Raw genomic sequence first — 27,591 nt, forward strand, 5'->3', positions numbered from 1 at the left:
TATCGCCTCTTTTGACAGTAATCTCCTCCGGAACACCCTCGGACACACCTGTTCTGTCCGCGTCAATGGGATCTGCAACGAACGCAAATCGTTGCAGAATGAGGAATGTGCGCTTCCTGTGCATTCTGTCGGCACGTAGTCGTCCGATTCTTCGAACGTCATTCTTCTGTTCACAATGGCGACCGGTGGGACCGCCACCCCCGACCGTCGTAATACATCAATTATGACATGTGTCAACCGAAAGGGAAGAATGTCCGTCGGAGGATTTAGTCCTATCAGCGAAGAAGATCTTCGCCCGCGGGACGAAAGGGGGTAAACTGTCTCGTTACTGTCAAAACCATCGCGATTTTTTACTTTCAAGCGACCCAGAAACATCACTCCGCGAACGTGAGAACGAGATAAACCACGTGACCTTATACACTTGTCATATCGAGACGTGGTGCCCTAGACCGAGCGAAAAAAATCAACAATGATTTTGATCGTGAGATCGTGTTACTCTTTGTGCTAGCGCCCACGAGCGTATCTTCGGAGGATTAGGACAAAATCCGATCGATAGGGGAGGAAGAGAGGGGGCGACGAAGGTCTCGACGGTATTGTTCAAATTCTAAAGAAAAATTCCACGGGTCTGGTCAAGTACGGTGATAATTCGTTGCAGATTTCGAATGAGAATATTTTATTTCGGACGATTCGAGGCGGCTGCGAGTCGCGGCCACGCGGATTTGACAAAGGGCGTCTTGACCTTGTTTACCACCATTCCTTACAATTGACATGTTCAAAATTAATCAGAAAAAGCCACCTTGATCTTTCCTGGTTGTCGCATCACTCATAATTACGACTTTGACATTCGCCAACTGCGACGTGTGTTATTTCCAAAATCAGTCAAATACCAATCACCTCACTATATCAAAATCCCGTCGGGTCAAACCGAATATGAATAATCTCTCCCATCGACTTTCCTAAATTCCTCGCCGTATAAAATTTATTTATGTTAATGACCGTCGTTCGATAAATGATGCATCAAATTGTCATACATGAGATCATCGTGATATCAAATTTCAAAATTTTTGACCACTGTTATGACATCACTTTGAAAAAAAAGTGCTTCCCAAAACCCCGAAAAATGGTCCAAACGCACTTGTAAAAATCCGTTCCGTTTGTCATTTCAATAGTTTTTATCGTCGTCTCCATCTTGATTTATGACAGTATTAAGGGAAACGTCGCCGGAATTTTAAAAAATCTTGCCATAAAATTTAATATCACCCTCGGCTACTTTGGGTACGGCAGGAAATTGTCGAAAATCGGAGCAATCTATAAACGCGGATTAGAACCACTAAATCCTAATTATAATGAAGAAAACAGTAATAATTTAGTTTACAAGACGGAATTCGGTCCAACACGACGGAATCCTTCAGAAATCGTTCGAAGGAATCCGATCAGACGATCTGATAATCTATGAATTTATGTGACTGCTCGATTGTCACTTGACCTTGGACTCCAGATTCCGATTCCAGGATCGGGCCCCGCGTCGGGCGGCCCTGATAAATTGTCGGTCGCCCCGGAAAATGTTGAGGATCGCTGGCCGCGCCGGGGGTAGCTGCGGACATCGAGCATAACTATAAGCTATTTAGAAATGTCAAAATCACATTATTCAAAGCGGCATTCCAAGCGATATGTAGCCATAACTCGTGAGCGTCATGGAGATTTCGGTTCGAAGTGGTTCCTTGCTTCTGTGATGGGCGTAATAAAAAAATTTATATTATTATATGTACGTTTCGGCTACCAAATTTGGTCGGCGTATTTGAATTTATAATAATACGAAAAATAAGCATCGATCGATAGTCGTTTGTTTCCAAGTGGTGTTATTTGTACGGCCTTCTTGATCATTACATAATGGTCGCCCCGCCTCTTCCACTGTAAGTTAGAATTAAGCCGTCCAGGGCCGGACTCGTCCCGTTGTCATTAGTAGGTGCTAACGAGTAATTAGCCTCCCCTCCATCGGCCATTACCCCCCACTCCTCCGTCGGTAATTAATTCGATTAATTCCAGGTCAGATCCATCATCTCACGACTGTCATATTCAATTAGAAGACAAAAAGGAACAAATTACAAGCAGTTGGTTAAAAAAACCCGCTTTCTAACCTCAAAGACGTCACGTGTTGTGATCATTTTCCGCGGAATTAATTACCGTACGCTATCGCAATACCGTTACCCCCACCGTAATGGCCTCCGGCGGGGAGGTTCTAATTGAATTAACCGAGTATATCTCAATCGGCGGGGTGACCCCGCCATTGCTATTAATCACGGCCGCCTAGATCTTGATAAACCGTCCCGAACCACTAGTTTGTTTACGATCGGGGTGGGTTTATGATAAATGGCCGCGGCCACCTTCACATGTTTTTCCCATGCCTACTGCTCTGCGTGGTACCGACGCTTTCTTTATTATTATTGGATTTCGTCGATGGCACTTTACGTTTTTTTCGTGTTATTGTCGCCCGATGTCATAATTCGGTGGAGGGCGAGAGGGAGCGTCGATGCGTCCGTTCGAGGGAGCCGATCCAAGTTGGCTATGCGAAGAATGCGTCGGGGACCACCGGCGGGCTAAACACACTAGATGCTCGTATACCTGAGATTGTTGTAATTGGAAGCTGCTGATACCGGAACCGAACGGATTTATTCCGATTGGGATTTTTTACGACGTGCTGTTTGTACGGGGAGAGGGGCAAACGGTCATATGTCAGCCGGTGACCTACTCGTGTCAATTCACAAGATTTATCATTGGATAAATAAAGTCAAGCAGGCATTGAATTGGGTTTGAATTGATATGCCGCAGTTCTGGGAATCCATGCACTACCAGGAATGGGATTAAATGGGTGCGTGAAAATTGATTTGAAAAGAGGACCGCGGCATCAGTGGGCCAATTAGTTGTAGTTAGTGTACTGTTTTAAGTATTCGAAATTCCCTAGAATCAGCGCACTCTAGATGATATCTCTATCTCTGTGCGCGATAAATCACAAGTATCGTCTAAATTTACAACGCAATAAAGCTCGAAATATTTAACAAATTAGTGTGACAGAAATAATTTAAGACCCAAAATATAAATAAAATTCGGTCGTTAAATTTCGCGTCGCCTAAACATGCATTTCTCGACGAAACTCGATGAAAATCCCTGTTTGGAATTCGTTGGTAACGAGAATCGTGTGAAAAAAATCCGAAAAAGATCCGTAATTTACGACGACAGATTCTGACAAATTACAAAAGTTGAATAAAGTTAGAAAAGAGCCATCCTTGGCATTTGATTCGTCGGACCGCCCATCTATAAGAGGCTATTGCACTTTTCGGTAGCCGACACATAGATAAATTTTGGATAAAATATTTATTATATTTAAATTAGCGGTGACTTTTCCGAGAAGAGAAGAGAGGAGGGAAAAAATCGGTTCGTGTTCAAGCGAAAAATTCTATGATATAGGATGTGTGTACAAGAACACGTTCGACGTGTTTAATCGATAATAAAAAGCGTGAATTATGACCGGTGGTTGTAGATTAAACAATATGGTGGACGATGTCACCGTTTTATGCTCTAATTGACGGGGCTTTGGCAGCGATTTATTAATTGAGCGACTGGAAACAACACCATAAAACTTCAACTGCCTTCAAGCTTTCTTTTAACTTAAATTTGCACTAATTACGACTAATTAAAACTTAAGTAGCGCAAATTTCGTATTTTTACTACAACTAGTACTAATTGTAAAGTTTCAAAAGGTGGACTAATTAATTTGTCACTCACAAATTATTTAATATAATTTTCACTAATTTTGTTGTTTTTAGGTTAAATTTCATCAATTTTTACTACAATTTCAACTAATTTAGACTAATTGGTGTAATTTCTACTAAATCCTATATTAATTTAAACAAATTATTCCTTAGTTGGAAAATCACGTTTTTTTTGATACATTCATTTCATTGGGCTAATTTTTAATGTTGATAAAATTAAGACTAAATGAAAATAATTGTAACTAATTTTTAACACGGACTTAATTAGTTACAAGAATCGCCACAAAAATATTTTTTCTTCGTAGGTTTGAACTTGTTTACGTTGAATTACTACTCTTTTTGTTCTACAATTTGTCCTAATTTAAATTAATTAGTGTAATTATTGTAATTATAAAGTTTTAGAAAGTAAACTAATTATTTCGCCTAATGCAACCAATCACTAATTTTGTTATTTCCGCCCAAATTTCATTTATTTTCAGTACAATTTGTACTAATTTGGATTAATTATTGTAATTTTAATTAAATTTTGTAATCATTTATTTATACAGGGTCCGATAACACTTGTGTCCACCCTTTTTAAGATAAAATTTTGAAAATTTGCATTCGCTCATTGTTGCAAAGCTCTAGAAACTGACGCTTGTTTTTTTTATCACGGTTTGTTTGACGTCGCGACGGCTAAGAAGTATAATTTATAGCAATTTTTTTTAATTTTTATTTTAAATCTAATGCAAATTGTGTTAAAAATTTGCGAAAAAAACGCTGCTATATCAAGTTGCTGGGTGTAAACGTAGTTCCCAATTTTGACGTAATGAAATTGGAAACTGACTTGATAAAACAGCATTTTTTTCTCAAATTTTAAATATAATTTGCATTAAATCTAAAATGACAACTGAGATATTCTTACACACTTATATTGAAAAAAAATTAAATTAGTGGTTGATTTCAAAAACCCTCACGATTAACTAAAAGTTACATTTTTAAGGCGTCGCGACACCAAAACTGTCAGTGATAAAAAACAATCTTTTGCGTCAGTTGCTAGAGCTTTGTCAACTATGAATGTATGCAAATTTTCAAAATTTCATCTTTAAAATTAAAGACGATTTTGGGGGTGAACACAAGTGTTGCCTGACCCTGTATAAAAAAATATATTCTCTTGCTACATGAATTTTATTGTGTAATATTTAATGTTGATGAAATAAATACTAATTGAAAATAATTGAAACTAATTTTAAAACACGATCGCCACGAAAATATTTTTTCCTACATTTTCCACACGGTTAAATGGGTCCGTGACATTAGCACCCCGACGAAAGAAAAAATGGGTTTGAATGTTGCGAAATCAATGCACCCGTGATGCACTCTCATGCACCGTAAAAAAAATTTTTTGCACCCCTTTAACAACCAAGTTTTCGAGGTTTTTATCTTTTTATCTTTTATCACTATACTCATTTAGAAAAAATAATAGGTTCGTTGTCTTCAGCATGTAATGCACCATCATGCACCACCAAAATTTCGGATTTTACTTCAACCCTTATTGTTTTTATCCCTTACGAAAATATTATTTTTTAATTTGATTAAAAATTAATGCACCTATGATCCACTCTCATGCACCGCAAAAAGTTTTTTTTGCACCCTTTTAATAACCAAGGTATAAAAGATTTGTCACGTGACACCAGCACCCCACTATACTCATTTAGAAAAAATAATACATGTACGCTAAGTGTCTTCAGCACGTAATGCACCATCATGCACCACCAAAATTTTAAATTTTGCTTTAACCCTTAAAGCCTTCATCCCTTACGAAAATTATTTTTTGGACTTGATCAGAAATCAATATGACAAGGGAATGCACTCGTGATGCACTGTTGCGCACCGTAAATAGTATATTATAAAACGCGTTTCATAATAAACATTTTGCCGCACGCACGTTTTTAAAGTAGTAAGTGCGGCAAAATGCATTATGAACAAGTATCATACGCTATTTTTTCTATTTTGCCTTATTTTAAACAAAAAAACTTGATTTCGAAATCTAGGGAATTTAAGGGTAGTTGGCATTTGCAAAATGTCCGAGAAAAAAATTCGAAGTAGCCAAATTCAATTTCAGTCAGTTTGACAAGTGTGACGTTTTGAGGTTACCGGAGCGCAAGGGAGTCAAGAGAGTGAAGATGTTGATCATGATCATGATGGTTCTCTTGCATCCAAAGAGTTTTTCTCCGCTGAATTATTAAGCCAAGTACAACAAGAAATAATAGTTTATTGATCGATTTATCATGGTTTTTCAAAACCAAAATCTAAATTGTCAACGTTGACGGCAGGTTGACGGTTTGTCTGCTGCAAACCTAAGAAAAATATATGTTCCTGGAAATATTGGCACGGGATTGGTCCATTACGATACCGAAATACGCTCAAACGCGTATCGAAATATCTTCATTATGAACGCGAAATAGAAAATAGATATTTACATAACAAGTGCGAAAAGTGAGCAATTTCGCACGAGTGTAAATGTAGATGCACGAGGCGCTAGCCGAGTGCAGATGATACACGAGTGCAAGAAAGACACTTTTCGACGAGTTGTGTACACTATTTTTCCTACGACCTTCCATCATCAGGAAGAAACCATAAGTCTTGACAATAGTTCATTTCTTATATATTCTAATTATCATTTTTACGACCATTTTTATGACGAGGTTTTATATGAATAAAAGTGTCGTACTTCACATAGTTAGATAGTTGATGTTTTCGTACATCCATTTACGAAAGTAAAAGTCACTAGTGTCATATGAATATATCCGCACAGACCTGTCAAAATTGTCTTGTCAGAAACGACCTAACCAATTCATTTTTACCATTATGCATGTTGTTTTACAGTAAATCGTCTAGATATTTAAGACAAAAATTTAAGAATTACATTTGTATTTCAAAATAACTGTCAAATTTGACAGGTCTGTGCGGATATATTCATATCACACTAGTGACTTTTACTTTCGGAAATGTATGTACGAAAACATCAACTTTCGGAGTCATTTAACCGTGTGGAAAATGCCAATTTCAAATGGAGTCGTAAGAAAATATCTATTCTTTCGTAGTTTTGAATATTTCAATGTTATAACTCTTTTTTTTACAATTTGAACTAATTTGAATTAATTAATGTAATTATTTCAAATTGTTTTTCTCTCTTCCAGTTTGTGTATTTATACCTAATTGCTACTAACTTTGTAATATTTACCTACTAATTTTCACCACACCTTTGTTTGCTTATAGCGGCTCATTCACATGGTGATTATTTATTTTTCTAATTAATCAATTCATCCTCGATCAATCAATCAATCAATAGTGCAAAAAGAACATCCTCAACAATTTTTTTCAGATGTCAGCCCGTATATTCATTTGTAGTTTGAATTGATCAAACTTCCTCTGTAAAACAATAATTGCCTCAGATTACCCATTAATCGGCCATTAGCTGATTAATCGGTTTTGCAGATTCCTGTTTTTCCGTGTAATAAATACACAAATATAAATAAATTCGAAATAACTCATTTCTTATATGACAGTATTATCCCGGTGAAATATGTCCGCCAAAAAAAGTAGTCGCTTAAAAAAAATGAATAATTTAATCAATTATAGGTATGTGGGTTGGTACTCCTGATTTTGGTGACGTGGGCGTCGACGTGCGTACCTACGCTTAATTATTGATGTCAACGTCGATTTTCGCTCGGAATATATCGATTTATATTTTTTTTTGCAGATGTAATTAGGCGAAAATTTATTAACAAGGAGCGCAATTCGGACAGAAGATAATTAAAAGTTGTCTAATTAGTAGTTTCGTGCAAATGGTTTTATTTATTGGTTACTTAAACACATCACCAATTAAAATTTTTCCGATGGTTTATGAGAAAACTGTGTTGGTAACCACATTTGGGTTATAAGTTATAACAGCAGCAGCCATGAAATTATGACAGTTTGATGCTATCGAGAGGCCGTTATCAACTGTCAAAACGACGATTTTTATGGAGTTTGGAAAAAATGCAGGAAAAAGGCGATAAATTAATGTGTTAATTAGAGGTCGAGGAGGCGGTGGGAACAACATGCGACCGCCGCGCCGCTGGATGTTAGTTATTGTAATTAATAAGTTAATTAGCAAAATTAGTTCTCGTAATTTGTTATGTGTAAAATAACGCTGCTAAAAGTGCCACCAGAATTTGAATTAGAGTCAAATTAGTACTTAGTAGACCTAATTGAGAAATCAAAAAAAAAAAAAGACAACGTCAAAGTATGCTTTGTACCAATAAATTTAATTCGGTAATTATTATAATTACAGCAGCGCGCGTCATCAAAACTACTTTTTGGATTTGTATTTAAAATGACATTTTTCAATGTATAGTTCTGCTAAACATTCTATTACTGCAAACGCGGTATTTAAATGAGTGTCTAATTGCAGCCTAATTAGTACTTACCGCAGAATTAATTAATGATTTTAACATTTTTGTTGCGTCACGATGTGGCGCCCTCTGTTGTCTAATTTTCACACCACTTGGACTGTCATCTATGAAGTCACCACATCAAACTACGATTACAGAAATCTGTATTATTCACCATCAATCACACTTCAACTTTTTTTTTCTTATTTATTTCTTATCACTACAATAAATACAAAATTGATCACAATTAAAAATCTTTACCCCTTCATAGTAAAACCCGTTCCACTAAATGCCTTGAACTCATTGGGACCCTCGTTCTCCTTCCCTGGTTTAGTGGATCTCCTGATAAACCTCAAAGTCCCTATCTGATAATCATAATCCGGGATTCCCCTGATATAAACCGGTTTCTGCTGGGAAACATCGCTCGTTCCCGAATCTTTCCTTTTCTTCCCATCCAACCGATTCCCCGCTCCTCTAAAAGCGATAAAACCTGGCGGCTCCGGCATGAGATCTGCGGGATCCACAGCCATTTCCTCATCCTGCTTTTTCAGTTTTTCTGGTTCTTTGTAACCGACAGGAGCAGCAAACTCGACCTAGAAAACTCCTTAGAATTAAATATAATAAAATGGGCGACGCTCACGTTCATGTCGCATTCAATGATACTGATGGCGTTTCCTGGTTTTGTTTCAAGGACACACAACTCGTAGATCTTCTGATTGTACTTGACGGCAATCACATCGCCTGTGGTGAGACAAGCAAAAGAGCGAAGACAGTTCTCAAGGACGGCCTTGGGATTGGTGATATCGAGGAAATCTGGGGACAACGGCTGGAATTTCGAAAAGGTTCCCACGGGAAGGGAGACGCTCTCCATTTGGACCATGTCGCCTTCTTCCAGAACCATATTTTGCATCATCTAGAATGAAAATAGAAATTTTCAAGTGAAAGAAGTGGAGTTGGGTTACTCACCCAAAGGGGTAAGTACACTTTTCCTTCATCAGCCACAAATTCCAGCACCCCACAATGGGTCACCCTGTTTGTTTTCTTGTTGGTCAGTTTAAATAGCATGGGGTAGTTGATGTTGAGGCGCGTCAGCTGCTCTAGGGCTGATGGGGGCATAATAACTAAAAAAAAATACATAAAAGGGGGTTAACGAGTGACAGGGGGTACAGACTTTTGCCTCCTCGTTCCACGTCCTGGCGCTCATTCCCTGGCAGCATTGCCACAGAGTGGCACTTGTAGATCATGTTGAAGGGGCGCGGGATCTCCGGAAACATGTTGAATCCGAACTGAAACTAAAAAAGACAGTAAAATGGGGGCACAACTCGGCGACAGTACCATTTTGCTGAGATTTTAAGACTGTAATTCGTAAACACACTTGAATTGACAAATCATGGAATTTGACAAGTGACAGGTGATTACAGGATCCTGTAACTGAGAATAAGAGAACCGCAGAATTGGGGCTGTTTTTCCGCCATGGTCTTAAAAATTCACTTTTAATGTCAATTTGTGACAGTAGAACCAGGAAGACAACTTCGGCTGTTTTTAACAAATTTAAATTTTGACAGGTGCGGCGGCGCCCTCTGTTGATCGACATCCTAATATGTGCGTAATTAAGAAGTTCACCAATCAGACACCCCGAAAATGACTCATTTTTCGAAATCTACTACGAAAGAATTTCAAAATTAGAACACGAGAGACTGATTTTTAAAGATCGGTAACACAGAAATCTGTAATAGGAAAGATGGGCGCGCACATGTCACCAAAATTTAATTTTCCAGCCCTGTTTTTGGTAATTCTGATATGAAAAAAGATGTGTTTAGTGCCCCTGCAGTGAATCTGCAATTTTAACTGTATTTTTGCCGCTTGATCGAATAATTTATCTCCCGGGCCGCTCCCATCTCTATAGAATTTTCACGAAACGTCATCCAAAAATATCCCTTTAATTTTAGCTTTTCTCGGCGCGATTCCCGAATAAACCAGAAGGTTCGATCCGAAGCTTTATAAATAAGCATGTGGAGCACGTTTTTTCAGTTCATAAAAAGTATCTAGTGCAAAGTGTGACATAACCTAAAAATGACCGAAAACGCAGTGAAATTCAAAGAGGAAGGCAATGAGGCTTTCAAGAGTGGCAATTGGGACTCCGCCGCGAAACTCTACACCAAAGCCATCAACGTTTATCAAACTGAAGACAAGGATTTGGCTGTTTTCTTCAAAAATAGAGCGGCGGCGTTTCTCAAGCTAGAGAAGTACGAGGAGGCTATCAAAGACTGTGATCGAAGTTTGGAGATTGTGCCCCACGACCCCAAGGCGTTGTTCCGCCGGTGTCAGGCTCTGGAGAGTCTGCAGAGGTACGAGGAAGCCTACCGCGACGCCACACAGATCTTCAAAGATGACCCCAATAATAAGAGTATACAACCGGTCTTGGAGCGCCTCTTCAAGATCGTGCAAGAAAGATCAAAACAGAACGCTCAAACCAGCACGAAAATTGAAAGCATGACGAAAATCGCGTTCGACTTGGCTGCGGATAAAGAAAAACGAGAAACCGCAATGAGCAATCTGTTGGTGTTGGCTCGGGAAAACGCGGGGTCTGAAATGATGATCAAGTCGCCAGTGGTTCAACAAATCAAGAAGCTACTAAAAGTGGAGAAGAACAGGGAAATATACATCACAGGGGTCCGCATTATCGGCGAACTATGCAAACACTCTCCTGAGAAGACCAAGGCGGTTATGAAAGATGTGGGAATCCCCTGGTTCCTGGAAATCCTGGATTCGAAATACCAGGAACAAGTCAATTCGGCTCAATACTGTATCCAGCAAATTCTGAACATTTTCTCTGGAATGGACAACAAACCTGACACGAAACCTGATAAAGAGTTGTGCGAAAAACACAAGAAGGAGATTGATATGATCCTCACTTGTTTAGTGTATTCGATCAACAATCGAGTGATCTCAGGGGAAGCACGGGACGCCATCATCGAGCTCTTGATCAGAAACATACACTACACGACGTTGAATTGGGCCGAGCGATTGGTTGAAATTGGCGGTGTTGGCAAGCTGATGGAATGCGCGAGCGAATTAGAAGAGTACAAGTATGAGAGTGCCATGAGTATCACCCCGTCCACTCGAACAATTGCCGCTGTTTGCCTGTCACGGATCTACGACAACATGTATTACGACGCGGCCAAAGACAACTTCATGCAGAAGATCCAGGATTTCATCAAAGATAAGTTGTTGAGCCCCGAGATCGAATCCAAAGTCCGGGTGGCTGTGGCGCTCACCGCCTTATTACGCGGCCCTATAGACGTGGGGAACGCCATAGTCGGTAAAGAAGGAATCATCGAGATGATATTGGTCATGGCCAACACCGAAGACATCCTCCAGCAGAAGGTGGCATGCGAATGTATCATTGCCGCCGCTAGTAAAGCAGACAAGGCCAAGGCTATTATCTCCCAAGGAGTCAACATTTTGAAACATCTGTATAAGTCGAAGGAGGACTCGATCAGAGTTAGAGCTCTGGTGGGGCTCTGCAAATTGGGGAGTTCCGGGGGGAACGACGCCACCATGAAACCATTCGCGGACGGATCCAATTTGAAGCTGGCGGAGGCGTGTCGACGGTTTTTGCTCCATCCGGGGAAGGTCCAGGATATCAGAAAGTGGGCCGCGGAAGGTAAGGAATAAAAAAAAAATGAAAGAAAAAGACTAAACATTTTGCATTTAGGTCTCTCCTACCTCACCCTCGACGCGGAAGTGAAAGAAAAACTCGTGGAAGACAAGCCGGCGCTGCAGTCCCTCATCGAGCTCGCGAAGACCGGCGACCAGTCCTGCCTCTTCGGCGTGGTAACCACCCTCGTCAACCTCTGCAACGCGTACGAGAAACAAGAAGTCATCCCGGAGATGCTAGAACTGGCGAAATTCGCCAAGCAGCACATCCCAGAAGAGCACGAATTCGATGACCCCGACTTCGTCATGAAGAGGATCATTGTCCTGGGACAAGAAGGCGTGACGTCCGCCCTTGTGGCTCTCAGCAAGACCGAAAGTGACAATTCCAGAGAGCTCATCTCGAGAGTCTTCAACGCGTTGTGCAGCGAACAAGAGCTGCGAGGAACTGTGGTGTCTCAAGGAGGCTCCAAAGCCCTCATTCCTCTAGCGCTTAAAGGCACAGAGAGAGGAAAACGACACGCGGCGCAGGCGTTGGCAAGAATCGCCATCACGATGAATCCAGAAGTGGCTTTTCCTGGGCAACGGGCGTTGGAGGTGATTCGCCCGCTGGTGGGGCTCTTACATCAAGACTGTTTAGGATTGGAGAACTTTGAAGCTTTGATGGGGCTGTGCAACATCGCGCAGATGAGCGAGACGGCGAGACAACGAATCTTGAAAGAAGGGGGGCTCGCGAAAGTAGAGCACTACATGTTTGAAGACCACCAGATGTTGTGCAGGGCTGCGACGCAATGTCTTTGTAATTTATCGTTGTCTCCTGACGTTGTGAAGATCCACGAGGGGCAAAACGACAAAATCAAGTATTTGGTTTCGCTGACCATGGACGAGGATGTAGATACAGCCACGGCGGCTGCTGGAGCCCTCGCCATCCTCACTGGAGACAGCAAGAAGTGTTGTGAAAAGCTGTTTGAATCCAAGAACTGGCTCGAGGCGATGCACGTCCTCCTTGCCAACCCCACAGGCAATGTGCAATACCGGGGGGTCTGCATAGTCCGAAACATAATAGAGAACTCGAAAGAACTAGCAGAGAAACTCATGGAGACTGATGTTATGGAAATTCTCATGGCTTTGACCAAAATTCCCCCAGAAGAAAACAGATTAGGTATTATCAAGACAGCTGAGGCGGCCTTGAAGCGGGCGGAGCAGTGGGGAGTGATAAAGAAGCCCGACGACGAAGATTAGGTTAAATTAGGCTAAATGTACTTTGTGCCTTTTTGTACATCTTTTTTTAATGTAAAATAAAGAGATAAGTTTACCTGGCGTCTTACTCCTGTTCTGCGTGGCATTTGTGTAGATTTTCAGGAAAACACGGGAATTTTCTAAGTTAAGTCGATGTTTTCACGTTTGAAAAAGTTGAAGGAAGTGGTTAAAATGCTGGCCGCCATCATGGAATATTTTGACAGAAAAATTAAACATTAAACGCAGTGAACCAAATTAGATGCTTTTATGTGTTTGTGTAGTAAACAATAGTTGTACTGCCAATAGATAACTGTTATTTATTTATTTATTTGAAGTAGAAAAATTGGAAATTAGGAGGGTAAGGTGTGATTTTAGTCACTGTCTCTTTCAACGCATGGCAGTTCATCGAATATCTTCTCGCAACTGCGTAAGGTTGGTTGCATAATCCATCATTAGTACAACGCAAAAAAATACATTGGAAATACAAAAATCAAATATTGATTGCACCGGCTTAAATTACAAATTAATTGTCTTTAAGTTGACTTATATTTTAGAATTTAAACGGTTAAATTAAAAATAAAGTTGTAAAAGTGACAGTATCCGACACACGATTTTGCTCGTTGTCAACACGACAATTCCAGTAAAAAAATAAAAACACTTTACAACCCCCGTGTGGTGTTTGGTGGTGTTTCCACCACATTTGGTCTCCCCCACGTGTCTCTTTAGACTTTCCTTTCATTTATTCTCTCCCATTCCCGCTCTTGACGCCATTTTGACATTTTTGACAGATGACAGTGTTCTCAAATTTGACGACAGTTCGCACAAATTTTCACTCTAAAAACACGGAAAAACTTTATTCAGCTTGAAAACGGTGGTGTCGATAGTTTACAAGGGTCGTCCACACCCTGCACCCCTAAAATGGAGTGGGGGGCATGACGTGCACAAGTGGTTTTCTGTGAATGTAGGTTAGTGTTCGGTTAGTTGCGAACGGTTGAACTTGGTGCCCCCATTTCCGTGATGGATCTTAAAGACGAGATTGTGTCGAGGATCAGATCATGTTTGATTTCGACAAAGGGGAGGGTGACGTTGAGGCAACTGGAAGGTGAGTTTGGGGAGGTTTGCATGGGGGTGAAAATTCGTTTTTTTGGGGGAAGGGTGTTTAGGGGAGACTCTCTCATATTGAGCAAGACATTTTTTGTTTCGATCATTTTTAGGTTTCCGCAATATAATTAGCATTATTGATAAAAGTGCAACGAAGCGGAAGTGTACTGTTACAAATTTTGATTGTCCCACGAAGGTGGCATGTTGCATGTCAAAGAATAGAGTAAAACACTTGTCAGCTAACTTCATTGTTTCTTTTTTTTGCTCCAAAGGGGCAAAAACCAGTTTGTCCAGCCCAATCTGTTTTATACAATCCATCCAAGTTGTATAATGCATTTCTCAGTAAAAGTAACCGCGGCAAGATTTTTCAGCATCACTTTCACTTTTCGAGATCGCTTCTTTCGTCTTTCACCGCCCTTCAGTCGGTAGTTTTCGTCACACGTGGATTTGAAAGTGGGCGTCCCACAGGGCTCTACTTAGGCACCTTTCATCAACGGACAGTAATCTAAAACGATGACTAAACTCAGTCATTTGAAATTGTTAACTCATCAGCAATCATATCAACTGATTAAATGTGTAAAAAATTCTTCAACTCGCCTCAGAAACACGATAACTTTCTCAAGGTCATTATGTATACCGTGTCGGTGGTGGGCATTCCAGATGTTTTTGTCGGCAACCCATCAAATGAATTTTAAAACCACCATAAATATTTGACCATTTCCTGCAGAGTAATAAATTTCAGGGGACACTTCAGTTGGAAAGCTTCTTTGTTGTTGTGTTTGATTATAACGTTGCGGGTCAAGTATTGTCGCTCCGATTTCTTTCACCTTGTTTCGTGGTCTCGATAACGGAAGTAAAAATAGGTAATTTAGCGGTAAAACAGGAGGAGTAGTGGCCCTGAACTTGAAATCCTTCGATTTGGAGGCTTGCCATTCAGGCAGATTTTTGGCGGGAGATTCGCCAGGCTATTTTAACATAAATAAACAATGAATCATTCTTTAGGATTTTACTCCAAAACGAGCAACATTTCGTGATTAAATAATACTTTTTGCAGCGGATTATCGCACCCTCCTCGGCGACCGCATCCCCTACCAGAAGCTGGGGCACAAAACCCTCGAAAGTTTCATTCAGTCAGTCCCATCCCTTATCACCAGCTATGGTCCAAACGGGGAGATTTTCGTGGACGCCCAAGTATCGGAGAAATCCGCGCACATCTCCACAATGGTCCGAAAACAGAAATCTGCTGGTGTGAAGAAAAAAGTTCGAATACAACCACCGGCGAGGTTTCGTAAACCGTATTTCCAACCGCCCCCGGTTAATGCCAATTGGCCTCCTATTAACGCCCCTCAGTGGAGGCCGAAGAAGAATCCGTACATGAACGCGCCCAAGAGGACGTACGAGAAGTCGCCGAGGTTGGCGGCGGTGTCACATAATCAGTTTGTTAATGGGGGCGGGTACAAAAGGCCGGCGGTAGCGTCGAAGGTGGTAGTGGCGGATAGACCAGACGTAAGTTATAATAAATAATTACACTGCGTGACAAGGTTTTGGTACCCTCAAAACTGTTAGGTGCAATAAGTAGCTCACATTTTTATAAGACATATTGTCGGCTAAAGTTGTTAAGTTGCTAAGTCCATTTTTGAATAAAATGCGTTTTCCATTTTATAAAAAGGATAACAGAATAGTACAGCATTGGATCCTTTGATGTGTTATGATTTCAGAACTAAGAAACATTCTAATTTCATTCCCCAAATTTTCAAATCCCAGATTTGACGACAAATATGCAAAAAATTAAGATTTCTCGACCTCGGTTAAAAAAATTCGTTTACCTCAAGTCTCTATCACGTCGCGTTTTGAAGTTATAAAGACCTCTTTTCAAGAATACTAATTTTTAAATGTAATTTTTAAATCAAGTAAAGGTTATGAGTATATTGCAAATATTAACCCTTTATAACTGTTATAAACTTATATACAGTATGTCCCCGGATTGAGTTCACAAGAGGGAAAAAAAGTTTATTTTCCATTTTACAAAAAAATTACAAAGGAATAACATTTTTTGCTTAATTCAAAACAGATAAATCTGCAATTAAAATTTCAAAATTATTAGTTTGTACTCAGCAATTCCATATGTCACGGGTGTGACAAAATGACAACATTTTTTTAATTTATTTACGACTAAGAGCTTTTTCAAGCAGAAGTACACTGTTATCAGGTAGGTTAAAGTGCTGCAAATTATCCAAATAAAATTTGTTAAGTTACGATTGCAGATCATAGAGCAGCAAATTAATTTGTGGTGTCAGGGGTGTGACGCGTACAAATTAAATTTATTGTTTTTAATAACATTTTTCTATATTTCTGCGAATCACAAAAGTCAGATTCCTTCTCCTTTAGTACACAAATATATAAACTATAGGCACACATTTTAAGCCTCTTTGCAATTAGAATAACCAATTCAATTGTGCACTGTATTTTTTAGAAAACTGTAACGGGTGTGACATACATTTGTAACGGGCGTGACAAAGCAAAACTTGTTAAATAAACGTTGCTAAAAAATGAAAATAATGTAGCAGAAAGACTAATTTTATTAATGCTTGTAACATTTTGAACAAAGTAAGTTATATTTTACACAGGCGAAGGCGCCCACAGCCCCCAGTTTCGGTTTCACAAATTGGTCGAGTGTAACTTATATCCGCTAGACATACCTACATCCACCCTAAACTAACTTGTTTATTTGGACAAAATATGAGATATTGTTGAATATTTGGTATTGATTGCTTGAATATTTTTACTTAGTTGGTTCAGATATTTTGACTTTGAATTCACCAGTATACAAAATATTTATATTATTAATTGATTTTTTTCAAGAAGAAATCCTTAGCAGAATTGTTGATTACCTTTCTGTGAACGATACCTTTATTTGTGCCTCCCATACCATCCAGAGTTTCTTTAACATGTGAGCATTTTAATAGGAGTTATTAAAACCAACTGTGTGTACATGTTTAAGCCTTAAATCATCAAATTTGGAAAGTCCGATCTAACAATTGTCACACCCGTGACATTTATTTTCAGTATTTCACTGATATATTATTTAACTTTAATTAGTGCAAAAACTGCATTATCAATTTGTTACTTTGTATACAAATTATCAATTTTTAACTCCACAGATTTCAACCAGTTTTGCCAACTTTTGTTAAAATATTGTCACGGGTGTGACAAATTTTCTTAACAAAGTTTTAATTCAAAAACAAATTATGACATTACTTTTTGATGTATTTAGTATCTGATGTGTTAAGTAAATAGTTCAAACTGATTTGTCCACTAATTTTAAATTCTTGGAATTTATATTTTGAGTGAAAAAAAAAAAAGTGAAGTTAAGCGAAAAATTTAATTAAAATAGATGAACGAAAGTGTAGTTAAAAGAAGGTGGTTATTTAAAGTATGAAGAAGCAAACAATTCAACCATTGATGGTTTTGGTTAATTTAAGATTTATATATTCCATTTTTCACAAAATTATGTTTCTGCAAGTTGTTTTAGTTTTTAATGTGTCAGGTTCAGTTCGTGTGGAACTGCTGTACTCTGAAATTCAATTTTTTCATATTTTTATTTACTGAATTGTTTAATTGTAGGTAAATATAAGCAGGCTGGGGAATCAAAATATCAAATAGTGCGTTAAAGATTAAGGGAAAATGTCAATAAATAAGGTGTATAAAAGTATATAAATATTAAAAATCGGATAATCATTGAAGTTTGCATCCATAACCATAATTGAGAAAATTAAAAACAGTTTTAAAGAATTACGAGTTAGAATTGAATTATGTGCTGAAAGAGGTTGTGGGTTAATCGAATAGTTGAAATTTGTTTAAATTAAGGACTAAATTATATTCCTTTGACATTTTTTGCAAAATTAAAAATAAAAAAGTTCTTTGTTATTTTTTGTTTTTATCGATTTTAAGAACACAGCCTGATAATATTAAAGTTTTGATTAAAGATTTATTTGTTTTGAATTAAGCAAAAAATATTATTCCTTTGTCATTTTTTTGTAAAATGAAAAATATAGTTTTTTTTCCTCTTGTGAACTCATTCCGGGGACATACTGTATACGTTTTGACATTTTTCTCATAAACTACAAAAGATAATATTTCCGCAAAAACTCAAAAATCGCTAAAAATTATACTTAGGCGTCGCGACGCCAAAACTATTGGTGATAAAAAACAAATTTTTGCGTCAGCTTCTAGAGCTTTGTCAACTATGAGCGTATCCAAATTTTGAAAATTGTAACTTTAAAATTAATGACGATTTTGGGGGTGGACACAAGTGTTGCCGGACCCTGTAGAGAAAGTGATTAAGTTGCATATAGAATTCAAAAATGCAATACAATATAGGGTGTTTTATTTAAAATAAGCAAGTTGACTGCCACTTCCGGCATAACCGGAAGTGTTACGTAAATGTAAATCTATTTATCCGCTTACTTTTGTCCCCAAAATTTCAAATTCTTATCATTGCATTTTCTGAGAAAAATGGCAAAACGTACATAATACGTTTACAACAGTCAAAGGGTTAAACCTTTTTGTTTTCAAAATAAAAGTCATTACACAGCTCAAGTACAATTTATTCAAAATTTGTGTAAAAAGCACGAATTTTTTGTGAGTGTAAAAATTTAAAAGTCCAAAGCAGTTATGATTTGCATAGATTTTCATCATTTTTTTTGTAATTCTCGGTTTTTCTGATATATTGTGAATCTTTAATGACCATAACTACGTTAATATCTTAAAAAAACCTAAAAAAACAAGCCCTTTTCTATGTTTTTATAACTATTTTTCAAATTGACATATCAAAAAAAATCGTATGTGATACGAAGTTTTTGAGTTGAAGATCATCTTTAGCACTTTGTTTAGATCACAAAACACCAACATTCAAAGAAGATACTCAAAATGAATTTGAATTTGTCGCGCAGTGTTATCGGAAGTATCGAAATTTTTGTAGAACCAATTCAATCAGATGAAGAAATCGCCCCCGAAAGAACTGAAGAGGTTCAATTCGACCCCTGAAAAGATTGTGAGTAATAATGGGACGTCAGTCCCGGTGGAGGAATTCAGGGATGATTGCTCCCCCTTGACCAGTACCATGAAAAGAATCTCAAAAGTGATGTCCACCATTAGCATGGACAGAGACAGCGGGAACAGCAGCCCCACGACTGAATTTGTCTCTAGTTACAAGGTAAACAAACGCCTCCGCCTTTTTTATTTCCCACCCCGTACTTCCCCAACATCTCTCTTCGTTTATCTTCGACAAACTCGGCCGAGTCACGCATCCGCAGATAATGCAGATCGCTTCTTCACACTCTCATAATTTTAATGCCGAAGTTCGTGGAACGTGACAAAAATGGCCGAAATTGAGGTAAAGAGCCTACTTGATCCCATTGTCTCTTTTTTACATGCCTAATGCAATCACAGACTTATGTCGCTTCAATTATGGTCGCTTTTTCCACGAATTTTTTGTTGGCAGGAGTTTGTAAAAACCGGCGATCCTATCATAGACGTGCGAAATTTTGCCTCTTATCACAAATTGGGCGATGTCGAAGTCAAGTTTACCGAAACCAAGTCGAAAACGTCCAAAGTGGCACAGTGCCACTGCAAAATCACGGTAGGTTGCGTGTTGAAATTTTTATGTTTACTAACATGGTATTTGCGCAGGTTGGCCAACATAAATATTCTAGTTACCCGAACGATTTTTACGATCAAGCAGCCGCTGAACGACACGCCTCACAGAAAGCATTAGACGACTTGATGTTGAAATATAGTAAAAGAAAGTCTCTTCTACTGTCGAGTAACGAAGATATAATCGAGCGAATTCCACCAATGCTGGAGAAGTACAACAACGCCGTGTGGATGTGGCAAATCGAGGCCGATTATATTGACAAGTATAACGAACAGCTTCCCTCTGATTGGCTGCAGGTCATCGACAACAATCCTCACGTCTCGTTAGAGAAGTGTCATGGCGGCTACGTGTTGAAGCATTGCAATCCGGATGACGTAAGTCCTGTTTTGTTTTCACGAGTTGGCTGCAGTGGGAACTAAAATTTAGTGGGGAGTTTGGGTTGGCGGCACTGCTTAAAATTGTCGGTGTTTTGTTAACGTTTCAGAACGCTTGCTTACTAACTGTTCCTAATCTTGAGCCGTTAAAATCCCCTAGGTTTTACAGAAAGGGAAAAAACTAGACATAAGTTTGAATGTCGGCGACGTTTCGGTCCCTTGTAACACAGTCAACATCGGCGATAACAACCGTCTCTACGGCGTCGTGACGGCAGCCCACTCTACGAACGAAGTCTGGTGTCAACAATGCGGAACCCCCGAATACGTAAGTTGTACCAACTGTCATCCACAGTAACTAAAAACTCCAACTTAGGACCGCTTTGTTCAAATGATGGAGAAGTTAGAGGCTTACTACAGTCGCCACAAGCACGAATTGATAGCCCCCAATATCAACATAGGCAGTTGTTACGTCATCAATCATGAAAGCACTTGGATCCGCGTGAGGGCGCTGGATAAACCGAAAGATGGTCATGTAGATTGCTTCTTTATCGACTACGGCGAAGAAGAAAACATTCCTGTTGATTCCATGTACAGCATGAGAAGAGAGTTCGCTTTGGAGCAAGCACAGGCTTTTGTTTGTCGCTTGGACGGATTGGAGGAGTTCCAAGAGGCGTCGGTCGAATCTGAACACCTCACCTCATTGGTCGGTCGAGAGGTTGTACTAGAGATCGTATTGGAGGAGCAAAGTAAGGAGGCGGAGTTTGCGCAAAATCTCAGTGTAATTGGTCCATTTACAGGTGACGACATCACCTTGCCGGTGGTGATGTACGACGTGGATACCGCATCTTCCGTCAACGAGGAACTAATTTCGCTTCTGACAATCGAGTCAGCCATGCCCATATTGGATAAAGTACGTTCGATCACAGTAGTCCTCACAGCCAACTGTCTTTTTTTTTAAATTTAGAACTCCATCAGCGAAGTTTTCGTGTCGAACATTGAGCCCAATGGCGATATCTACGTCCAAATCCGCACCGTGGGCTATCAACGCCTCTCCGAGATGCTCGACGAACTAATCGCCACCATTTCAAAAGACCCGCCCATCAAACTCCTATCTCCTCCCCCTTCAAAGGAAACAAGCAATAATCGTATTTATTTGGCCCAGTGTTCAACGTCACAAAAGTGGCGACGAGCCACCATTATCGATTGGTCGCCTAAGGGAGACCACGCCCAGATCTACTTCGTGGACGTCGGCAACACCCAAGTTATCAATCTCTCAAGAGATCGAATATTCCCATTGGATAGAGTCGACGACGTCATCAGTCAATACCCGCCTCAGGCTGTCAAAGTACGGTTCATGATTGACAAAATTCCCGAAGATTTTGTGGAAATGGCGAAAAAGTTGTTGCCTTATGACGAGGCGGTGCTGTGTAAGATCAACAGTTACGATAATGAAGCCGTGCCTTGGGTAGAATTTTTCAAAAGGACGAACGACGGCGTTTTGGTGTTTGTCAACAAATCCATCTCCGTGGAGGCGGAGCTACAGAAGTGAGTGGGAGGAGGAGTTAGTTTCATTATTAATATTTTTGTTGTAGTAGCGATGCGGTGAGCAATAACGAAACAACGAGAAAGAGACTGATTAATCTAGTTCAGTTTAGAGATGCTTCAAGTAAAGAAAGTCACTAGATTTTAGTTTTTTCTAATTTTTTTCTTACAGAGACTGTCCCATCTGGTGGATCTTTGAAAAAACCTGATCTACCAAAGATTGGCGACTACTTCAACGTCAATATCCCGTTTTCGGTCAACCCATGGAACTTCTTTGTAAGTTGACCACTCATGAAAACTCGAAGAATCACAGCTTTGTAGGTACAACCTTTAGACTCGTTCAAGCAACTAACGGCGCTCATGGCCGATATGCAAGAGTTCTACAAGGATGTCACTTTTAGTCCCATGCAAATAGACGACATCGTTCCGGGGAAAATCTACGCATCAAAACACGACGATGGACTCTGGTACAGGACCAGCGTTCTCAAGGTCATTCATCCTGGTTCCATCAGTGTGTTTTATTGCGATTTTGGTTATTATACCAATTTGACTTTGACCCAGTTGATACCGTTAGATTCGAAGTATATGGGATTCCCTTACCAAGCTCTCAAAGCTAAGATTTCTGGTAACTTTTGTTTGGTTGCGTTGGCGGCTTGTTGATGTTTTGTTGCAGGCATTAAACCAATTAAAAATAAATGGACGATGGAAGACTGCGATATTTTCAATAATTTAGTGACAAAAAAACAGTTCGTGTCAATTCTAGTGAACATAGAAAAAGATGAATTCTACAAAAGTGATATTGTACTCCAGTTGTTGTTGATTGACACTTCCAGTAATGAGGACGTTCATATTAAAGAACTTCTCATTGAAAAAGGAATCGCGACGAATGTGCAGAACTCCTAATTATATTTCTGTTATTTAGAGTTTATAGGAGTTATAAGAATCATTTATTTTTGTATCGTTATACCCATTTTGAGTTTTTTTTTTATATTTTTAATTCCATAAGTTAGTATTATTGTAGTTTGTAGGTGTTGCCATAGCTATGTTGAAATTTAAAAAGAAGTTTATTTTTCGTTTTATCTAAATTTCAGGAATGGCAAACGACAGTCTCCGTCTAAAACTGTCAATTCAGCACTTCCACGCCTTCATAAAATTGCCAAAGAGGTTTGTTTCCATTGTTTCATACTTGTTAAGGACTGAAGACATGAGTGAGTTACAACCCTGAAATGTTTAATAATAAATAATTTTTACTACTAAATTGAATTTGGCGCTTCTTTCATGACATCACTTCTCTTAAAACTTTATTTACACAATTAATCTACAATAAATACAGGCGTTGCCAACTTTCGCTGAATAAATATTATTCAGTCGTGCCAACCCCGGCCTTTACGCCATACTTTCAATTTTCAAATCGACATCGTCCATTCCTTCTCTAAAACTGCTCCGCCTTTTCATCCTCGGTGGAGGCATAGGCGCCGCCTTCTCCTCCTTTTTGTCTCCTTTCAACCAATTCTTCAACTGTCTACCAACTTGGTAGAAATGAAAATATAAAAGGAACAAAATTAAAAACACTACTAAAAAAGACACGATACTGATAACAAAAGTAGTGATCGGACTGTACGACTCCTCGAAAATAGGAGGAGCCAGTGTCGTCGCAGATTCGGTAGTCTCCACCTCCGGCACCATAGGCTCCACCCCTTTTCCTCGAATCGCGACATCTGCACACGCGCGGAACTCCTCTTGTGGGCCACACCCCACAGCTCCCGTCCCATTGGGACAGTTTCCCCAGTTGTTACCCGCGATGTAACGCCATTGGAGCAGACAGTGGTCACATGACTTGTTCGGGAGGCGGTACTTCATTTCGTAGACTTTGTTACCTTCTTTGGGATAGTAGCGAACTCCGCCATGGTCCACGCCTTCTTGGGGTTTCACCAATCGGAGGATGTTTTGGTCAAGACACTTCTGGGAGGCGGTTTTGTAGTCGGGACATATCGCGAAAGTGAAGTAGCCGAAATGGCTTGCGGTGAGCTCGACGCGGAGATTTATAGTTGCGCCCACGCCATATTTGCGGACGATTAGCCCCTGGCCATAGGTGCCGCCGAACTCGTGGGGGCGGGGCGTCCTGAAAATTAATTAATTAGTCGTTGGTACTGAGTGCGGTTTAGTCATTTTTACTAATTAATTACTTTGGTTTCTGGAAGTTAATTAATTAGTCGTTTATACTAGTTGCGATTCAGAGGGTTTTACTAATTAATTACTTACTTGGAGTCCCATGCGTCGCCGCATACGCCACATTTGCCCTCGTTTTTGACCCATTGCCTGGTAAATCCTCCGCAATAGAGTTCATGGTCGTTGTAGTTATGTGGAGTATTGAACCCATAACGCCAGGCTGAGGCCCGACTTGGTGGGTCAATAAGTCGACCATGACCGGAGATCCGAGGCAGAAAAAGGGCGAAAAGTGTGAGGAACACGCCCGGAGACATCTGTGCAAAATTGGACATATAGGACTTATATCTCACTCATCCTTGGTGTGTACAATTCAGTCTGTTACATCTCACGACTGCGTTGCGTCCCACCCTTAAGTTATATACCGAGCTAGGCAGAAAACTGTTCGTGATCCAAACTTCCGAGGTTTTAAGCCCGTGATTAATAAACTTTCAAACTGCAAAGCAGTGACTTATGTGTGTAATAATGGCTTTAAAAGTCTTTGGATCGAAAAATAATGATTATGTGCCTTTGGAAGTTGCTATGATCACTTTTGAAGCCGAGGCGCTACATCTCACTACTTCGTGGCGACTTTTTTTTTATTAAAAGTTTAGGCTTTTTAATTGCGCTGAGGTCAACACTCGACATTCAACTTTTTCTTTATTAATCCAAACAAGGCCACTAGTAGGCCGCGCTTATGGAATCCATAAATTTCACTTGAGATAAAAAATTCCAAGGCTAACGCGACCGTATCAATACAGGAAACACTTAACGATTTTCGCCACGCTTGTCACCAAAAAAATCCATCGTTCCATTTCCTTGCAGAAGAGAGAAGTGTTCCACATAAAACAACCTCAATTTCGAGCCCTTTCACAAAAAACGGAATTTCTACTTGCAACTTTCAGTTTCATAGCCCTCTTGACCTTACATAAAACCGATAACAAAGATCGCATCGTCGCAGGAAATGGTTTCCCTTTTTTCTGATAATTTTTCCATTACATCCCACTTACGACAACGAAAATCTTGATCAAGTTGACGTAATCGCGATGTGTGTGAGAATAGACCGGTTTCGTTCTTCCGAAGTTTTGATTATGAGAAATGAGGAATTTATGCAACGCCTTCTTGACATTTCGTCATTTCTGTCGACACTTGCCATATGGTTTTGTGCGATGTGGAAATTTATGCACCGTTGCCGTGGTAACGATGCAGTCTATTTGTTCACTAATTGATGAAAATACAGTTTTTACAAGTGGACGCGCTTGGGGTGACAATGTAAACAACCTTTGCAATTGGAGTAGGCTGGGATTTCATGGCCAACGTGAAAATACAAATCAAGCGACTTGATTTTGACATTTTAATTTGCATTGATTATTGAAACTAAAAATTGATTGTTGCAAAATATGTGACATTCACTTGTTTCGACATGCAGGAAAACAAGAATTGAAACTGTGGCGCTACAATTTCTGCAATGACAGACGTTGTACTCAGACGCCGCAGTTCCGAATCACTTTTAAAATCACCGTAATTAGAAATTTAAGTAGTAATTACCAAAACTTAAATTTTAATAATTACGCTCCCGGGGACATTTTCACCTAAGTGGTTTCAACGTGGTCATTAATATAATTTGTGACATCCGCTATATTTCTTTTTTTTATCGACTTGGAGTAATTTCACTTTAATGTTTGCATGGCCAACTGTGGGAAAAATGATTAGCCTCAATTAAACACCATCCAAATCAATAAATTGGAAAATTTGCATATTTTCTACAGTGCAATAAGTAGGACGATGCAACGCCATAAAATTGTCGCAATTGAAAGTTTAGCAACTTGCAGCCATTTTCGGTAAACCCTCAAACAATGCAAGAACGATAATTAGGTTCGTCGAGCCAAAATCGCGTGACGAAACGTCTCGATGACAAAACTAATGAATCATATTTCCGAGATTTGAGTCATTTAAGTTTGTTTTATATTTTGTCTGGTATCTACTTACTTTTCCTAAGCTTCTAAATCCATAAATTCTTCACGTTTCCATAAAAAAACTCGGACACTGTGTCACTAAACCGAACACATGAAGCTCTCACTGCACAACCGCCGTCCATCGACTTCACGAGCCGTATAGTACTTAGCCTACTTCGATGTGGGAGAGTGGGTTTGTTATGGTGGGTTTCCGGTACCGTTACGTCAAGCTTTCCAAAATCTCGAAGATCGCAGATTGCCGTGAAGCCCGACGAATCGTCGAATACTCCAAATATAAATTGTAACAAGAAATATATACAGTGTGGCCACTAATAGCACAGCCTGTATATTTAGTTTTAATTTTCAGACTAAGGATTTAATTTTTATTAGAAAGACCCCGCGTTTCTACTTTCACGCATTCCGAAATTTCGATATTTGCGAACGGTGCTATAAAATGGTCATAAAAACAATTTCTACTTTCAAATTTTTTATTGAAAAAAAAAATTCTCACGTCTGCTATTGAATCTTGATCCCTTCACTGTCTTGGCTTGAAATTTGCCTCAAATTCTCACTCCTCGCAGTCCAATTTTCAAATGCAGAAAAATTTAAATTTCGCTTTTTTACTGCAGTGATCACATTGCAACCACTGAATCTCAGTTTTGCATAAATTGTTGTTTTTTATGTGTTTTTTTAACAGTCGCTGCTTGTCTTTAGTTTTATGGTCGCATTGGTCACATGCAAACCACTGAATTTCGTAACATGCCAACATGCTTATCGCAAAAATGCATTTTTAGGGAAATTTTTAATTTACTTTTATATGCGCACTGATCACATTGCAACCACTGAATTTCGTTTTGACGTGATAATCAAGTAGGCTCCGAGTTGGGCTGTATAATCGCATTGATCATTTTGTAGCCACTAAATTTTATTTTCGCTAAAGTGCTTGTTTTTATGTGTTTTTCAACAGTCGCCGCTTGTTTTTAACTTTATAGTCGCGCTGGTCACATGTAAGCCATTGAATTCGTAATCGCTGATATGCTTATCATAAAAATGAGATTTTAGGGAAACTTTGAATTCACTTTAATACGCGCACTGATCACATTGCAGCCACTGAATTTTATTTTCGCCTAAATGGTTATTTTTATTTGTTTTTCAACAGTTGTCACTCGTTTTTTACTTTATAGTCGCGTTGGTCACATGCAAACCACTGAATTTCGTAATTGCCAACATGCTTATCGCAAAATTGCATTTTTAAGGAAATTTTTAATTAACTTTAATATGCGCTCTGATCACATTGCAACCACTGAATTTCGTTTTGACTTGATAATCAAGTAGGCCTCGAGTTAAGCTGTATAATCGCATTGATCACATTGTAGCCACTGAATTTTATTTTGATTTAAATGCTTGCTTTTATGTGTTTTCAACAGTCGCCGCTTGTCTTTGTCTTTACAGTCGCGCTGGTCACATGCAAACCACTGAATTCGTAATCGCTGACGTGCTGCTTATCATAAAAATTAGATTTTAGGGAAATTTTGAATTCACTTTAATACGCGCACTGATCACATTGCAGCCACTGAATTTCGTCGCGGTGCCGGTGTTTCGTTTTAACGTGATAATCAGGTCGGCTCCGAGCTGGGCTGTATAATCGCACTGATCACATTGTAGCCACTGAAT

General features: G+C 39.2%; 4 protein-coding genes across 6 annotated transcripts; 2 read left to right on the top strand and 2 right to left on the bottom strand.

The window, feature by feature from the left end:
* Positions 1-8,375: 8,375 nt before the first annotated feature.
* On the bottom strand, positions 8,376-13,295 carry Ufd1 (ubiquitin fusion-degradation 1-like). Of its 2 annotated transcripts, none has more exons than XM_088032370.1 (5): positions 13,162-13,295; positions 9,360-9,480; positions 9,155-9,309; positions 8,829-9,101; positions 8,376-8,781 (listed from the first exon to the last, which is right to left on the bottom strand). In XM_088032370.1, exons 1-5 carry the CDS (start codon positions 13,189-13,191, stop codon positions 8,446-8,448), a joined length of 915 nt encoding a protein of 304 aa, XP_087888496.1. In that variant the 5' UTR covers positions 13,192-13,295; the 3' UTR covers positions 8,376-8,445. The 2 variants fall into 2 exon arrangements, with proteins under 2 accessions (XP_087888496.1, XP_087888497.1); XM_088032371.1 differs by lacking the exon at positions 13,162-13,295 and adding an exon at positions 9,524-9,614.
* On the top strand, positions 9,893-13,160 carry unc-45 (unc-45 myosin chaperone). The gene is made up of 2 exons (XM_088032369.1): positions 9,893-11,855; positions 11,907-13,160. The coding sequence occupies exons 1-2, from the start codon at positions 10,262-10,264 to the stop codon at positions 13,085-13,087; spliced, it is 2,775 nt and encodes a 924-aa protein (XP_087888495.1). The 5' UTR covers positions 9,893-10,261; the 3' UTR covers positions 13,088-13,160.
* A 402-nt stretch (positions 13,296-13,697) lies between the features above and the next one.
* tapas (tudor domain-containing protein 7 tapas) lies at positions 13,698-23,020 on the top strand. The gene is made up of 13 exons (XM_088032208.1): positions 13,698-14,186; positions 15,240-15,691; positions 19,167-19,400; positions 19,689-19,826; positions 19,877-20,215; positions 20,376-20,540; positions 20,589-20,961; positions 21,013-21,125; positions 21,180-21,760; positions 21,808-21,881; positions 21,930-22,033; positions 22,079-22,382; positions 22,431-23,020. The coding sequence occupies exons 1-13, from the start codon at positions 14,102-14,104 to the stop codon at positions 22,658-22,660; spliced, it is 3,192 nt and encodes a 1,063-aa protein (XP_087888334.1). The 5' UTR covers positions 13,698-14,101; the 3' UTR covers positions 22,661-23,020.
* A 20-nt stretch (positions 23,021-23,040) lies between these two features.
* Positions 23,041-26,113, bottom strand: LOC148177015 (uncharacterized). Of its 2 annotated transcripts, XM_088032207.1 has the most exons (3): positions 25,952-26,113; positions 24,020-24,240; positions 23,041-23,879 (listed from the first exon to the last, which is right to left on the bottom strand). In XM_088032207.1, the coding sequence occupies exons 2-3, from the start codon at positions 24,238-24,240 to the stop codon at positions 23,144-23,146; spliced, it is 957 nt and encodes a 318-aa protein (XP_087888333.1). In that variant the 5' UTR covers positions 25,952-26,113; the 3' UTR covers positions 23,041-23,143. The 2 variants fall into 2 exon arrangements, with proteins under 2 accessions (XP_087888333.1, XP_087888332.1); XM_088032206.1 differs by lacking the exon at positions 25,952-26,113 and having other exon boundaries at positions 24,020-24,544.
* Between the last annotated feature and the right edge of the window lie 1,478 nt (positions 26,114-27,591).

Source organism: Gnatocerus cornutus, chromosome 3, assembly GCF_029298725.1.
Source record: "Gnatocerus cornutus isolate USDA-ARS CGAHR chromosome 3, icGnaCorn1.1, whole genome shotgun sequence".
NCBI lineage: Eukaryota > Metazoa > Arthropoda > Insecta > Coleoptera > Tenebrionidae > Gnatocerus > Gnatocerus cornutus.